Source organism: Salvia splendens, chromosome 13 (assembly GCF_004379255.2).
Source record: "Salvia splendens isolate huo1 chromosome 13, SspV2, whole genome shotgun sequence".
Lineage (NCBI taxonomy): Eukaryota > Viridiplantae > Streptophyta > Magnoliopsida > Lamiales > Lamiaceae > Salvia > Salvia splendens.
In genome coordinates, this window is record NC_056044.1 from 26,041,458 (window position 1) to 26,056,574 (window position 15,117).

The following is a 15,117-nucleotide window of genomic DNA, read 5'->3' on the forward strand; positions in this document are numbered from 1 at the left end:
GAGGGAATTTGTGAACCAAAAAATGACAGACTTCTTTACCCAGAAAGGCCTGATCCATCAAACATCCTGTTCGTACACACCAGAACAAAATGGGGTGGCAGAGAGAAAAAACAGAACCATCCTCGAAATAACCCAAGCCTTAATGTTAGAATCCAAAGTCCCAACTCACTTCTGGCCCGAAGCTGTTGCCACCTCAATCTACCTCATGAACCGACTCCCCACTAAAATCCTAAACAAAAAAACTCCCCTCGATACCCTCTCCAAACTTACCAAATTACCCCAACACCTTAATCTTCAGCCCAAAGTTTTTGGATGTACCGTATACGTTCATATTCCGAAACATGAAAGAACCAAATTATCACCTTGTGCCACCAAATGTATGTTTGTGGGGTATGGGATGAACCAAAGGGGATATAGATGTTATGATCCAGCTACAAAAAAGGTGGTAACCACAATGAATTGCAACTTTTTGGAAACTGAGTTCTACTACCAAACCAACCTTAGTAGTCAGGGGGAGAGTGAGTCGTTCAAAACATTAGACTACCTAAGTTGGTTTGTGCCTGGGCCAAATCCCCCCAACGAGGACTCAACAGAGAAAGTTAGCGCTATCACCGAGCATGTCCCAAACGCTACAGAGTCCACTCAACCACACTCGAGTATCTCTCCTCAACCGGTATCCCAGGCAAATGAGGTAACTCCCGATCCACCTCCAGAGAATACTACTACTGAATCTACTGTTACAGAGATCATAGATGAGAACACGACACTGGATGAGAACACAGGTCGCTATATCCTCCCACCACGAAGCACTCGTGGGATTCCTCCAAAAAGATTCTCCCCAGAAAGAACAGGAAGGCAAAGTCGATATGTAGTTGCGAACTTTGTCAAGGGAAACTTAGCCAAAATGGCTAGGGCTTTTGAAACTGCCTTGTACGAGGAAGAAGAGATTCCCTATACCGCAGAAGAGGCATGGAAAACTAAGCATTGGAGGGATGCTATGTTTACAGAGATGGATGCCCTGTTGAAGAACAAGACTTGGGAAGTAAGTAAGCTACCCGAAGGAGCAACTACAGTGGGATGCAGATGGGTATTTACAATCAAAAGAAGGTCCGACGGATCTATTGATCGATATAAAGCAAGACTGGTCGCAAAGGGTTATACACAAACCTATGGAGTTGACTATGCAGAAACCTTTTCCCCGGTAGCCAAGATTAACACGGTGAGAGTATTATTTTCAATAGCGGCTAATAAAGATTGGCCCTTACATCAATTTGACGAAACCAATGCATTTCTACATGGAGAACTGACCAAACCCGTGTATATGATTCCACCACCTGGATTCACAGGAGACTTTCAGGATGGAGACGTCTGCAAGCTCAAGAAAACACTGTATGGCCTTAAGCAGTCCCCCCGAGCATGGTTCGGAAGATTCACTGAAGTAATGAAGAAGTATGATTACCGTCAAAGCAACTCAGATCACACCCTGTTCCTCAAAAGGTGAAATGGTAAGATCACTTGCCTTATTATTTATGTTGATGATATGATTATCACTGGTGACGATGAAGAAGAAATCGATCAGTTGAGGAAGAATTTGTCTAGAGAATTTGAGATGAAGGATCTTGGCCACCTAAAGTACTTCTTGGGAATTGAAGTGCTTCGATCGAAGCAAGGAATCTTTATTAATCAGAGGAAATATATACTCGATATTCTAGCAGAGACAGGGATGATAGACTGCAAACCGGCAGACACGCCAATGGTCTAGAATCATGGACTGCAGATTCGAGAAGGAGCCAAACTCGTGGATCGAGGGAGGTATCAACGGTTAGTCGGGAAACTCATCTACCTATCTCACACTAGGCTAGACCTCGCCTACGCCGTTGGAGTAGTAAGTCAGTTCATGCACGCACCACAGGAAGAGCATTGGGAGGCAGTGTTGAGAATAGTGCGATACTTGAAGGGCACATCGGGACATGGAGTGCTGTTTAAGAAACATGGGCACTTGGAAATACATGGTTATACTGATGCAGACTGGGCAGGAAATCCTAATGATAGGAAGTCAACAGCAGGGTACTTCACACTTGTCGGAGGAAATTTGGTAACATGGAGGAGTAAAAAACAGAAGGTAGTTGCGCTATCAAGTGCCGAAGCAGAATTTCGAGGAATCAAAAGTGGACTGACGGAAGTATTGTGGCTCAGAAGACTCATGACAGAACTTGACCTTAAGTCCACCCAGCCTTGTCGATTGTTATGTGATAATAAGGCGGCTATTAGTATCTCCGAAAATCCAGTACAGCACGATCGGACCAAACATGTGGAAGTAGATCGACACTTCATAAAGGACACAATTGATGCAAAGGTAGTCGAGTTGCCCTACGTCAAGTCAAAAGATCAACTAGCGGACATCTTGACAAAGACAGTAAGCTCTCACTCATTTCGAGATGTATTGGACAAGTTAAGTATTGGTGATCCCATTACTTAACTTGAGGGGGAGTGTTGGAAGATGTTGGAAGATCCCGTTGGAAGATCCCGTGATAGAGGGGAGAAGATCTCGGAGCTGATTTCCTGTAATCACATTAATTTGAGAGATTAGGAATTGATTTCTTCCTTGTATAGAAGATTATGATTAGGAGAATATCTTACCTTATTTGTATATGTGGAGGCCTTTAAAGAGGCATGGAAATCAATGAGAAGAAGTGAATAACAATTGAGAATTCCCTGAAGTCCCTTTCTACACTGTCATATAGAGATAAGCCATCAAATAGTCACTACAAATTTAAATATAATTTTTACCATAGCAAGAATGAAGAATGTAGCATTTAACGTTTTCAGTGCAGGGAGGTGTGGTGAAAGAGCCAATATGGCAATATGTCAATAGTACCCAACAAAGACAATGTTCTTTTTACCTATTTTCATTTCTCTCATTGGCATATTATTGATGTGACCACTTCAATGTTACTCACACCTTAATTAGGATTTAAATAAACTCAAACTAGGAGTTCAATTGAATTATAATGGAGAGAACTAAATTCTAATTAATAGCTAATTAGTCCCTAATGTAAGCTACTAGATGCGGACGTTTATATGGAAAGAAGTTTAGTATAGTATTTGTGATTAAGATGAAGAGTGAGATTATGATTTACGAAACATGAAGAACAATGATATTCATTAGAACGAGCATATGCAGATATGCTCTTCCACGAGTCCAACAACAAATCTCAAACTTTTTTCTCAAATATTTGATCCCAACTAACCTCAATTTGCATTAACATTCGAACACCTTTAAATGCCCTTTAATTGTTCAAAGAACATTCCAATCGGCCAACATTTTGTTTAGCACCATCTTTATTTTCATCTTAGTACTAATCTAACAAATTTTCTCTCCAAAAAAATAAATAATCCTAAGCAAATTAATTACTCCATATAGGTGACCTGAATTAAAATATTTATAACTCCAAATTCATTGACTCCTATACTAAGCTGCTAAAAATCTACAGTCACTTTCCATATAAAAGTTGCAAAATTATGTAGATACTTGCAAGATCGGATGCTTTGATGATAATATGCCACTGGTATTATCAATCGATAAGGAATACTAGGAACCTAGGCCATAACACAAGAATCATAGCAACCAATACTAATATAATCATTTGAAGGCCTTTTCACACTTAAACTAAAAGATGGAGAGAAGATTTTGAAATATGATCATTCGTGTTGTGAAAAAAAAAAGAAACTCTGCTTATCAGGTAATAATGTAGCAAAAAATGAGGAATCCGAAATAGAGAATAAAGAATGGAAACGGAAAGGAAGGAACCCATTTTTTGTGGCCCTGAGCAGGAAAGAATAAGCAACATTCTTGACTTGGGAATCTGGCTTGTCACCTTTACTTTGGTTAATATTCCGATATTCCATTCCCTTCGAATCTCAAACTTTCCTGCACCGAATAGTAGCATAGCATCCCATAGTCATTTTTATCATTCCAGTTTCGTTTCAGCCAATACAATTATGCAAACACGTGTAGCCGCGGCCAATCAGCACGATGCATAGGTTCCTGTCATTGAACGAATGAAAGATTAAAGTCCATAAAAAGAAAGTGGAGGTACCAGACAGAACAACCCAATTTTAAAGTGGATAAATTGTACATGGATGCAAGAACCACTTTAATTTAGAACATTATGGTAAAAGTGAAAGCTGCAGCTCGATTGGAACATCCACACACAAAGAAGATGAATGTTATTTACATGGCATAGATTAGCTCGTTGACTATTAAACAGGAAGTATTGTTCTCAAAGAAATGCCAAAAAAAAAAAGTAGTAATAAATACTTAGACAACAAATATTAGTCTGGTGGCTGAAATTACACTTGCAAAACAGTAAAGCAAATAACTGGTAATCTTTTGTTTGTGATTAGTCATGTTTCAAGGCTACAGCCAATGCAAGTATAAATGTAAGTACAACCCCTTCTCTTTTCCGAAGGGCCCACTGAAGTGCACCAAATTCCTTGTGCCAATTAAAAGATCTATTTGGGAATTAAGTCCATGATAAATAAGTACCATACTTACTAAAGGAGACATAAAAAAGAATGTGTTCTTTATGCTATTCTTGGCCTTCAAACAAGCATTTTTCCCACTTTTATGACTTGATGAACTAGATTAGATTTAATAACACTTGCTATAATTTATAGAATTGATTTTGCAAGAAAGATATACCCAAATCCATTTACTTTTAAAGAAGAAACAAGAAGAATCTCCCATCTCCATCTAAGTGGATGAATGAGTGAGGTAGCAATTAAATACTCCATCCGTCCCATAAAAATATGCACTTTTGGTTGGACACGAGTTTTAATGCACAATTGGTGAAGTAAGAGAGAGATAGAAAGAAAAAGTAATTAAAATATCGTTAATGGAGAATGAGTCCACCTCAATAGAGAGAAGAGTTTCCATAATTAGAAAGTGCACGCTCTTGTGAAACGGACTAAAAATGAAAGACTGCATACTCTTCTGGGACGGATGGTGTATTTATAATCTTCAAGACAAACTCGTTTTATATACGTGTCTCGAAGTCTACGCACACCAGATGGCTAAGTTACTATTTTTGTCAAGTTAAACATATAAACTAAGTTTTATGTATGATTGAACCTTCGCATGCTTCCTTAACTGTTATATCCTGTGACAGGCAAAGAGGAAAAGAAATGAATTTCTTACCCAAATCTGGACTTGAAAGAGTTCAACAAGGAGCATCAAGTCACTGGATTGTTAATTATTTGTCCCCTTGAGAAGAATTGTAGCAAAGATGCTAACTGGAAGCTTTTGTCAACAGAATCTTCCATTAAAAAAAATGACTAGTATTGTTTCAGGACATCGTAGATAGTGGGATTCCTCAAATGCCCATCAGATGGAAAAGAATTCCACCATACATTCCTGGAATAAGGTTCGAAAACTTTGCAGATGACAAGTATGAATGAACCAATAAGAAAGACTCAGGTGGATCTATTTGTACCTATCACAGGATAATGCATTTCTAACATGGCCATAGTGTTAACCGTGTAAGGAATTTTAAATGTGTAGTGCTGTCAGATATCGGAAAAGGGGAGTTGGGGACCATAGATGCGTGGAAACGGAAGGACAAGATTTTAGTTCTAGTCATTACAAAGATTGGATTGCATCTGATATTCTTTTACCCCTGCCAAAGATTCTATTCCTCACTTGTATCGCACTCCGAACACCCCCCCTCCCCATTCAACCAAGTAAGCTTATAAGACATCCCTCGGCTACATTTCAAGTCCGTAAAAATCGATCAAGTAACAGATAAGAGCAGGACAGAAAGCTTTACCAAGTATCAGATAGCATAATCTTACTGTCCAGAAAATTGTCCTTTTCAGGTATGATGATCTCCTGATCCTGATATAATCCTTCCACTATCTGCACCTGAAACTAATGCTTGTGAATTGTCATATCAAAGATAATACAATGTATCACCGTCGCCACCACCAAGAAAAGAATGTTCATCCTTCCTCGAGGATGTCCATTCCATCGGAAAGATGCATGTTCCTTCAAGGTGTGACTGTGACAGGAGATTCTGGTCTTGTACTTTCAAGTGATGCTAAGCCAAGACTGAAATGGACTCTAGACCTCCACGAACGGTTCACCGAAGCAGTGAACCAATTGGGAGGGGCAGAAAGTAAGCATGAATCCAATTTCTGGATATCATATTACATTGTCCTGTGTTTGGCTAATATATTATTCTTGCAGAAGCTACACCAAAGTCTGTTTTGAAACTTATGGGCATCCCGGGATTGACCTTATATCACTTGAAGAGTCACCTTCAGGTATATTTCAACAAAAATAGACCTATCTATATTACCGTTTATGTTAACAAAATCATCAAAGAATGGTATCCACATAAAGATGGACAGAACCTTGAATTAAATTGTCTATAAGACTGATTTCATACTTCATTTCTGCTACAAGCATGTAATAAATGTAAGAACTGGATGCTCATTTCATGCAGAAGTACAGATTGAGCAAGAACCTCCACCAGCAAGCTAATAGTGGGAGCAATAAAGCTGGTAAGGAATCCTATGATTTACAATAAACTGAACCTATATGGATAATGGTCACGCACAAGTTACTTATATATTGTGCTTACCTTGCTGATAACTGATTTGCAGCCAAAGCAGACAGACTACCTGAGGTAAATGGACCTCACGTGCCCAATCACAACATTTCAAACCAAGCAACAAGGTATGAACTGGAAAATCTAAGGATACGGATTTATTTTGATTCCATATGTACATTTTGTCTAGCATTAATTTTGTATATCTCACACTAGAAACGTACAATTGGATGAAGCAATACAGATGCAAATTGAAGTGCAACAAAGACTACATGAACAGCTGGAGGTAAACAACTTAAAAATATTCAATTCAATTAGCTAATAGTACCTGTTTCCCCTTCACATAGTTGCGCTAACAAAAATAAATTGTAAATTACTACTGCAAATCTGTAAGTACTGCACAAGACAAAGTTAACGATTGGAAGAATAAACTAATGTTAATAATATATACAGACTACATACATACTATTTAAGAAGATAAGGAAAGAAAAGTTGCTTGATGAGTACTATATAAATCATTTGGTAGAGTAATGTCCGAAAAACAGCATCTTTTATATAATAAGCCTCTAGCTCAACAATTTCAAGTCTAGTTCCTTCAAAGTACTAATGATCACATTTTCGGAAGTGATCATGAAAATTCAAAATAATCCTGATGTTGGTAACAGTGGTTAACGGTTACTCTATTTTCACAGGTACAACGCCATCTGCAGATGCGTATAGAGGCTCAAGGCAAATACTTGCAATCTGTACTAGAAAAAGCACAGGAATCACTCGGAAGACAAAACGTTGGAACACTTGGTCTGGAGGCAGCCAAGGTCCAATTATCAGAGTTGGTCTCACAAGTATCAAACCAGTGCCTGAACTCTACATTTTCAAGAATAAACGACCTCTCAGACCTGTGTCTGCAGCAGCAAGCACAAACCACACAGCCAAAAGATTGTTCGGGTGACAGCTGCTTGACCTCATGCGAAGGTACCATAAGGGACCATGAGCTGTACGACAACTCTTTGGGTTTAAAACCGATGAATTCTAGAGCACCTATAGAGCAGATGACTGACGAGAAAGATACCGGTCTACAAAAGATGGAGCATAGAGGGCATGAGAACCTGAAATATGGTGGTAAATATCTTTCAACGGGAAATGACAATGTGGACAACACATTTGTTACAGAAATGAATCCCAGTAATTTATCGATGAGCATCGGCCTTCAAAATGGTAAATGGGATGTTAATGGGAACAATCCAAAGGAAAGGATCAATGGAGCAGAAACAGATACCAAATGTTTAGGGAAGAACGCAATGAAACCAGATAGGCAGAAGTCTTCCTCAGAATCAAAACTACCTTTCTTCCCAGCAAAATTGGATCTTAACATGAACTGTGAAAAGGATGTTGATTCAAGCTACAAGCAGCTTGATTTAAATGGTTTTAGCTGGAATTGAGAGACAAACAATATAAAATCTACATTGAAGAGGCATCTGGCTCCATTTTGTTATGGGAAATGATCATTTACCAGTTCAAATAGAAGAAAACAGAAAACATAAAACAGATTCTCCTGATTGTCTCGAACAATGTCATATATCGAGGTGTATGTAAACAATTTTTTTCAGCAGTGATTCCAAATACATCACCATCATACTCTGTTTCTCTAATGAAAATGAACTCTACTCTCTCTCTTTCAAACACCAATAAAATGCGCAAGGCTCATGGATCGAAAATAATTATTTCAAAGAATTTAGTGCTTCAACAATAAAAAAGCGTATCATAAACAAATACAATCAGTAATTGCTCAAATTACCTCAATTTACTGTGATACCGGGATACCGATTATTTACCGCGGCAGTGATGGACTTCGATTAGTGAAGATCATAATAATTCTATGAATGAAGAAAACAGAAAAATGAAATCACCCACTTTGGTTATTTTTTTTCATAAACTTCAAAAATAGTCGATTATATCACGGCTTTTTCTCGAAGTGGACGAATATAAATAAGGAACAAATTCTGTGTTTGGGAGACTTTTGTTTTTACTTCCGAGAAATCATAAGACGCATTTGGATTTCACATAATGCATTTGTTACGATCGCAAAAGGTAGAAGGAAAAGAAAAGCACTCAGCTAGGAATAGCAATTTATATGCCACGTCAGCTCAAATAGAAATGAGAGAGAAGGCACATCTGAGGAGTATAAATACGGAGACCATCTTCTTCAATTGGATTCATGAAAATCATGTGTAAGCTTTGAATGTATCTTATCATTCTTCTGTCGTTGTGTCTTTCGCGACACAGCCTTTAAGGCATCTCCAACGGTATTGGAAAACTCAAAATTGAGGGAAGAAATCACCTTCAACCATGCTCCAAAACCCATCGCAAATCCCCCCATTTTTGCGTTTTGAGGGTTTTTTCTTATTTTGTTCTAGACTAGAGATATAATTCCGTGCTTGTACTAGACTTTTTTTTGTTACAATTTAAGGAGAGACGCATGACCCTCATGTGTCTCCTTTTAATGAGACGCATGACGATAATGCGTCTTTCATAATGACGCATGAGGATCATGCGTCTCTCTTTTTTTTTCATTTTTTTAACGACGCATAAGGGTCATGCGTCTTAGGTAGAGACGCATCTCCCTCATGCGTCTCTTATTTTTTTTAAAATTTCACGGACGACGCATGAGCGTCATGCGTCTTAGGGAGAGACGCATGATGCTCATGCGTCTTTAATTCGAATTAAATCGGTCGACCGAGAGGCAGAAGGCTCATTCAAACGCGGTAGAAAGAGTCTAAGGCGAATTTGGCGAATTTTCCTGGGCAAATCCGGCGAATCCGACGATTTCCCCTTGTGTTCCAGTAAGTTTCGTTCAATCCTTCAACATTCCTTTCTTATTTGTTGTTAATTTGCATAGTTTGTTAGATTTCCCCTAATTTTTGTAAATTAGGGTTTATAACAAATTGCTCAATTTTGGCCGATTTTTTGTTGTGTAGTTAATTGTAATGGAGTTTAGTGGTTAAATTCATTCTATTGTATAGTTATTGATGTGTTATTCTACCACCCCAATATAAACTCACGAATACTTGCATGATTTATGCATTAATATATATACAAACCAACAACAATTAAAGACAATTTTTTCAATAAACCCTAATTTAGTAAGTTTAAAATAAATTTATCAAAAACCCTAATAATATGCAAATAAACAACAAATAAGGGAACAATGTTGAAAGATTGAAGGAAACATACCGAAATATGAAGGGAATCGCCAAGTTTTGTCTTCCTCTCTTTCTCGGGCAAATTCTGCCTATTCTGCCTCGCTGGGCACTGATTTTAGCAAGTTAGAGACGCATGAGCCTCATGCGTCTCTCCCTAAGAAGAATGACGCTCATGCGTCGTCCGTGAAATTTTAAAAAAATAAAAGACGCATGAGGGAGATGCGTCTCTACCTAAGACGCATGACCCTCATGCATCGTTTAAAAAGAATGAAAAAAAACAGAGACGCATGACCCTCATGCGTCTTTATAAAAGACGCATAATCGCCATGCGTCTCATTAACATAAACATATGTTGCTACATCTTGGCATTGGACGGCACAGCCTTAACCAGAGGAGATTTCAACCATCGACCTCCAACCAGATTCTCCGGAATCAAGCGCATCTTTTTATTCTTCGACACAAGGAAGATGTGTCAGCATACAAGACCAGTCCTAGAAAACATCTTACAACCACATTGACACACAGAATCCTCCATAGAGAATGTGACAGTCCATGTGTTTGAAAATTGATCCAAAACCTTGTAAACCTCTGGACTTGAATAATTTGATATTGATACAAGGCTGCAGTGGTTATAAGCCTCCAGTATCTGTTCTTGAATTTCCTTGAATGCACCATCTGTGAATATTGTAGATGCATGCTTCTCAAGAGACCACTCTGTTTTCATCTTTGCGGTAATATTAGAATCCATATAATCCAGCTTTTGCGGAGTGGTTTCGTTGGGCATCAACATCATTGTTGAAATTCATTAAAAACACAACAAGGTTAGCCCTGGACTGAGTATATCTCTTGAAAAAACTGTTCTGAGATTCCGAAACAGAAGTCGTCTTTATCAAAGAACCGTTAGGGAAGTCCCTAAAGTATGCACGAACCCAAAACTTTCTTGATTCGAACATAGAAACGAACCATTCAGCGCCTTCAAGTTCATATGTCTCCATAACAGTCTTCCACTTGTCTTCAAACTCGGTGGGTTCAATCAACTCAGACCAAACTCATGAATTCAAATCCTTTTTAAATTCAGAATTACCCAGAAGTGACTTAGGAACCTTTTCAGCTACTTTTGCCATGATGTGCCACATATACCATCTGTGACGTGTATTCACAAGAACTTTTTCAACAGCAACTTTCATGCCCAAGTCTTGATCAGTAATTATCAACTTGGGAGCTATGTCCATGCACTTGACAAACTGCTTGAATAGCCAAGAGAATGAGTCTGCGCTCTCACTATAAAGCAAACCAGCTCCAAAGGACAATGCGTGCCCATGGTTGTCCTTCCCAGTGAACGGAGCAAAAATCATAGAGTACCTTCACAGAAACATAACAAAGGATTAAATCATTTACAAGTGGATATTGATCTAGCATGCTAATAGGTCATAATAAACTCAAATCATAGCATAACAGAAAAATGCAGCAATTTTAAGTGGACAACATTTACCTATTAGTTGAGTACGTAGTGTCAAATGAGACAATGTCACCAAATTGCATGAAATTCTTCTTAGCAATAGGATCACACCAGAATAAATGCATCAGTCGACTACGAGAATCAACTTCATAGTCGTACGTGAAGGCGTCACAATTTTCCTGATACAATCTTCCAGAAAATAGATTGAAAATGGAGTTTGAACGATTCGGCTCAGAGAATGAATGGAATAAATAAATGGAGGATCGATAACATAGATTGTATCTGTGGTTTGGGGAAGAAGTCGACATAATAAATTAAGAATAAAGATAAATTAATATAAAACAAAATACTCTTTAATTTTAAATCGGTTTTCTTATCAACCATTATTTCTTTACTATATTACCCCTTCTTTTATATTTGCAAAGTCAAATCACTCTCAAATTACATTAATTGTGGAGTAAGGGCAGGTAATTCAGTTAGTCGGTTAACCGATGACCGAAACCGAATATCACACTTCTCGGTTCCAAAATTAAGGAATCTACTCGGTTATCGGTTCGGTTCCAATTGGTTCTTACCGATTGGAACCGAATTACTCATTTAAAGCTATGCAGATGGATAAGAGGGATGTTGTTTCTTGGAATTCCATGATTTTAAGCTATGCAGTTCACGGGCACGGATCAAAGGCGCTTGCGACCTTTCAGGAGATGGTGAAACGAGGTGTATCGCCTACTCCAATAACGTTAATCAGTGTGTTGGGAGCTTGCAGCCATTCTGGACTCGTTGATGAGGGAAAATCGTTGTTTCATTCGATGAGGAGAGAGCATGGGATTCGCCCTAGCGTGGAGCATTACGCTTGCATTGTGGATCTTCTTGGCAGAGCTAATAGACTAAAGGAAGACGCTCGGATCATAGCCGATATGCGAGATGAGCCAGGGGCGATGGTGTGGGGTGCTCTCCACGGATCGTGCATGATTCATTGCAACGTGGAGCTTGCAGAGAGGGCTAGCAGGATGCTGTTTGAGCTCGAGCCCACGAATGCAGGGAACTATGTGCTTCTTGCTGAGATATACGCGGAGGCAAAGATGTGGGACGGGGTGAAGAGAGTGAAGAAGGTGTTGGAAGAGAAGGCGCTGCAGAAGGTACCGGGATGCTGCTGGATTGAAGCGAAGAAAAGGGTGTACTCGATTAGGTCTGTGGACGAGGTGAATCCTCAAATCGAGTTGGTCCATGCTTTGGTGGTGAAGCTGTCGGAGCAGATGATGGAGCAGGGGTACGTGCCGGAGACGAAATCGGTGTTGTACGAGCTTGATACGGAGGAGAAGCAGTGGGTGCTGTTGGGGCACAGTGAGAAATAGGCAATGAACTGCATAATTTTTTTTTAATTCGGTTCCGGTTCGGTTAACCGGAACCGAGGCCAATTCAGTTTCGGTTCCGGTGCTTCAATCTCGGTTACTTTTATGCTCGGTTAACCGTGTTGTCGGCTACCGAACCGACCGAATAACCTGCCGTAGTTTTAGGGTTTAGGAATTTGATTGTGTTTTTGGTCATTTAGTATTTGATTGTTAGAAAAGCATGATAAAAAGGCGTTAGCAGTTAAGAAAAGAAACAGTTGCTGCAGTAAAATGGAAGGTTTTTTGAGTGACTTAAAGGTGCATAACTAATCAAGATTTGCATAGCACAAGCTCATTAAAGGTATGTAATCATGATATCAATATACTAGTATTTATTTGTAGTAGCCGTACATTGATGCAAAAATGAGCAGTAGGCTTTGTGAAAACTGAAGCTAAGCTTGCTTCTCAACTTCAAGAGCAATTTCATTACGGCGATTGAATAGGAGTGCGAAAGGCGGGTTGTACTGCACACCACAAAGATATACTAGTATGATTAGTACCATGGATTTATTTGCCTGCTTCAACTACAAAATTACCTGTGCAACTTCTACAGAGGCGCCATCTTTCACTCTGTATTCCTGGTCTTTCTTCAGTAGCTCCCACAGCCTTGATTCGCGACGTGCAACTTCATCATCAGTAACAAATCCTGGCTCATATCAAAATGGAATCCTTATTTCTTGAATCATCTATACCTCTGTGTGAACCAAATTCTCCAAACAAAGTTGGAAGGCTAACCTGAAAACGCAACAACTGCAACGATCCGTTTTGGCACCTCTTTGATACTCACAGATGAATCCTTCGGCAATGGTAAGTCGGAGCCATACTTTGAGGGCATGACGAATGACATCTTCCACTTATCTTCATCTTCCACCTAAACAGAATCCCATCATAACTAAGTTATTCAAGATAAATTCATCAAGAAGTTTGACATTAATTTTGTATCTCAAACAGAAAACAGATAAATAAATGATCCACGAGAAAAATGTACTACTCCGTAAAGAAGGTCTTACTTACTCTTCTGGTTATCACTGGGGTAGTCATATCCATTTTCTCTCCTTCTGCTTCAGATCCAACCCGACGAGTAAAACCTGGTGTAGTCATCTCCATTGACTTCTCTTTAGTGTTCTGAATTCAACACGGAGAACGAGCATGAAATGACAGCACTAGCAACGGTAGTCATGTAAGAATCACTTCTTGTACTACCTTACCAAACAAGTACTCAGCCAACACGTTGAAAGATCGAGATGCACCAGCAAAATCAAACCCGTACTTCCCAGGCATCGTTGTTTCAGCTATAAAATAAGACTGATTCGGCCCGCGTGGAACAAAATGCAGAGACAGAGAGGGGATGATCACAAAAAGCAAACAAAGAACACATTTTATAGTAAAACATACAAGATGCTCAAACTCGATAACAAACTTTGAATAATATGCTCAACATTAGAAATAAGTTTAACATATCAATAAAACAATCTACAGGAGTACTAAAGAACTTATCCCACCACAAAACAATATCAGTACAAACTAAATTAGAGAGGAAAGAATGCATACCTCAACTTCTCTTATTTCGTACCTCTCATTGCGCTTCAAAACCTTAAATTCCACGGTCTCAATATCCGGCACTTGAGTCAACCAAGAAATACAATAAATAAAACATACTAGTAGTATTTACAAACAACCAATAAATGTGTTGATCAACATGAAATTTGGAAAGTTACAGCAACTAAATTAAAGAGTACCAGACATCAATGCTTCCTCTAAATTCCTGCTCTCGAACCTCCTACTCGGGAACACGTATCTTCCCGTCTCCGTAGCCAAATCCATCAACACTAAGAGCAATCGAGAAACCAATAAAACACCAACAAACATCAGAATTCAAAAATGTCTTCACAAGGGTCCTTGAGAAAACTGCAAAAACTAACACCAAATTTAACAACTCATTACAGCGCTGAGAGAGTGAAGAAGTCTGAGCTGCGAGAGCAAGGACGAGGGAGACGCGGGCTTCAAGAGGCGACGTGGCTGCCCTGTCGTTAGTTTTCGCCATCGAATTTATTGGACGTGAATATGAATTCATAGTTTTGAGGATTGGGTTTTGAAAGGCGGGGATCGAAGAAGGGCTGAGTAGATTCATTTTGTTGATCTTTGAGAATTTCAGGAAGCGGAGTGTCACAATTACAGAGCTTTCTGGTTTTTCCACGTTTGTTTTTCCGGTTGAGTTGTGTGGTAGTAATCTTTACTTCCACAATTTCAATTTTATGTTAATTTCCTTTTTCCTTCCCATCTTATTTAGGCTTTCACAATTACGTTTAAAATTCAAATATAACTATGAAATAAAATATCCAAATCATAGATAATTATTAATGCACATTTTACTCATCCTCTTTTTTATTCCTCCAACAAAAAAGTGACCATCGTATTACAAAAATATAAACGTTACTCCCTCTGCCTTTTTCATT

General features: G+C 38.8%; 3 protein-coding genes and 1 long non-coding RNA gene across 5 annotated transcripts; 2 read left to right on the plus strand and 2 right to left on the minus strand.

Moving 5' to 3' along the window:
- Positions 1 to 3,635: 3,635 nt before the first annotated feature.
- Positions 3,636 to 5,337, minus strand: LOC121761469. The gene is made up of 2 exons (XR_006041992.1): positions 5,201 to 5,337; positions 3,636 to 4,048 (listed from the first exon to the last, which is right to left on the minus strand). It is a non-coding gene; the product is annotated as an uncharacterized LOC121761469 (long non-coding RNA).
- LOC121761468 (myb-related protein 2-like) lies at positions 4,062 to 8,270 on the plus strand. Of its 2 annotated transcripts, XM_042157115.1 has the most exons (7): positions 4,063 to 5,877; positions 5,958 to 6,176; positions 6,248 to 6,324; positions 6,507 to 6,564; positions 6,667 to 6,739; positions 6,828 to 6,897; positions 7,304 to 8,270. In XM_042157115.1, the coding sequence occupies exons 2-7, from the start codon at positions 5,966 to 5,968 to the stop codon at positions 8,048 to 8,050; spliced, it is 1,236 nt and encodes a 411-aa protein (XP_042013049.1). In that variant the 5' UTR covers positions 4,063 to 5,877; positions 5,958 to 5,965; the 3' UTR covers positions 8,051 to 8,270. The 2 variants fall into 2 exon arrangements, with proteins under 2 accessions (XP_042013048.1, XP_042013049.1); XM_042157114.1 differs by having other exon boundaries at positions 4,062 to 6,176.
- Positions 8,271 to 11,875: 3,605 nt separating this feature from the next.
- On the plus strand, positions 11,876 to 12,625 carry LOC121760784 (pentatricopeptide repeat-containing protein At3g46790, chloroplastic-like). Its single transcript, XM_042156402.1, has one exon. It carries the CDS (start codon positions 11,876 to 11,878, stop codon positions 12,623 to 12,625), a length of 750 nt encoding a protein of 249 aa, XP_042012336.1.
- Positions 12,626 to 12,924: 299 nt separating this feature from the next.
- Positions 12,925 to 14,906, minus strand: LOC121762886 (heme-binding-like protein At3g10130, chloroplastic). The gene is made up of 8 exons (XM_042158902.1): positions 14,606 to 14,906; positions 14,401 to 14,490; positions 14,213 to 14,283; positions 13,865 to 13,966; positions 13,676 to 13,786; positions 13,397 to 13,532; positions 13,198 to 13,307; positions 12,925 to 13,125 (listed from the first exon to the last, which is right to left on the minus strand). The coding sequence occupies exons 1-8, from the start codon at positions 14,790 to 14,792 to the stop codon at positions 13,054 to 13,056; spliced, it is 879 nt and encodes a 292-aa protein (XP_042014836.1). The 5' UTR covers positions 14,793 to 14,906; the 3' UTR covers positions 12,925 to 13,053.
- Between the last annotated feature and the right edge of the window lie 211 nt (positions 14,907 to 15,117).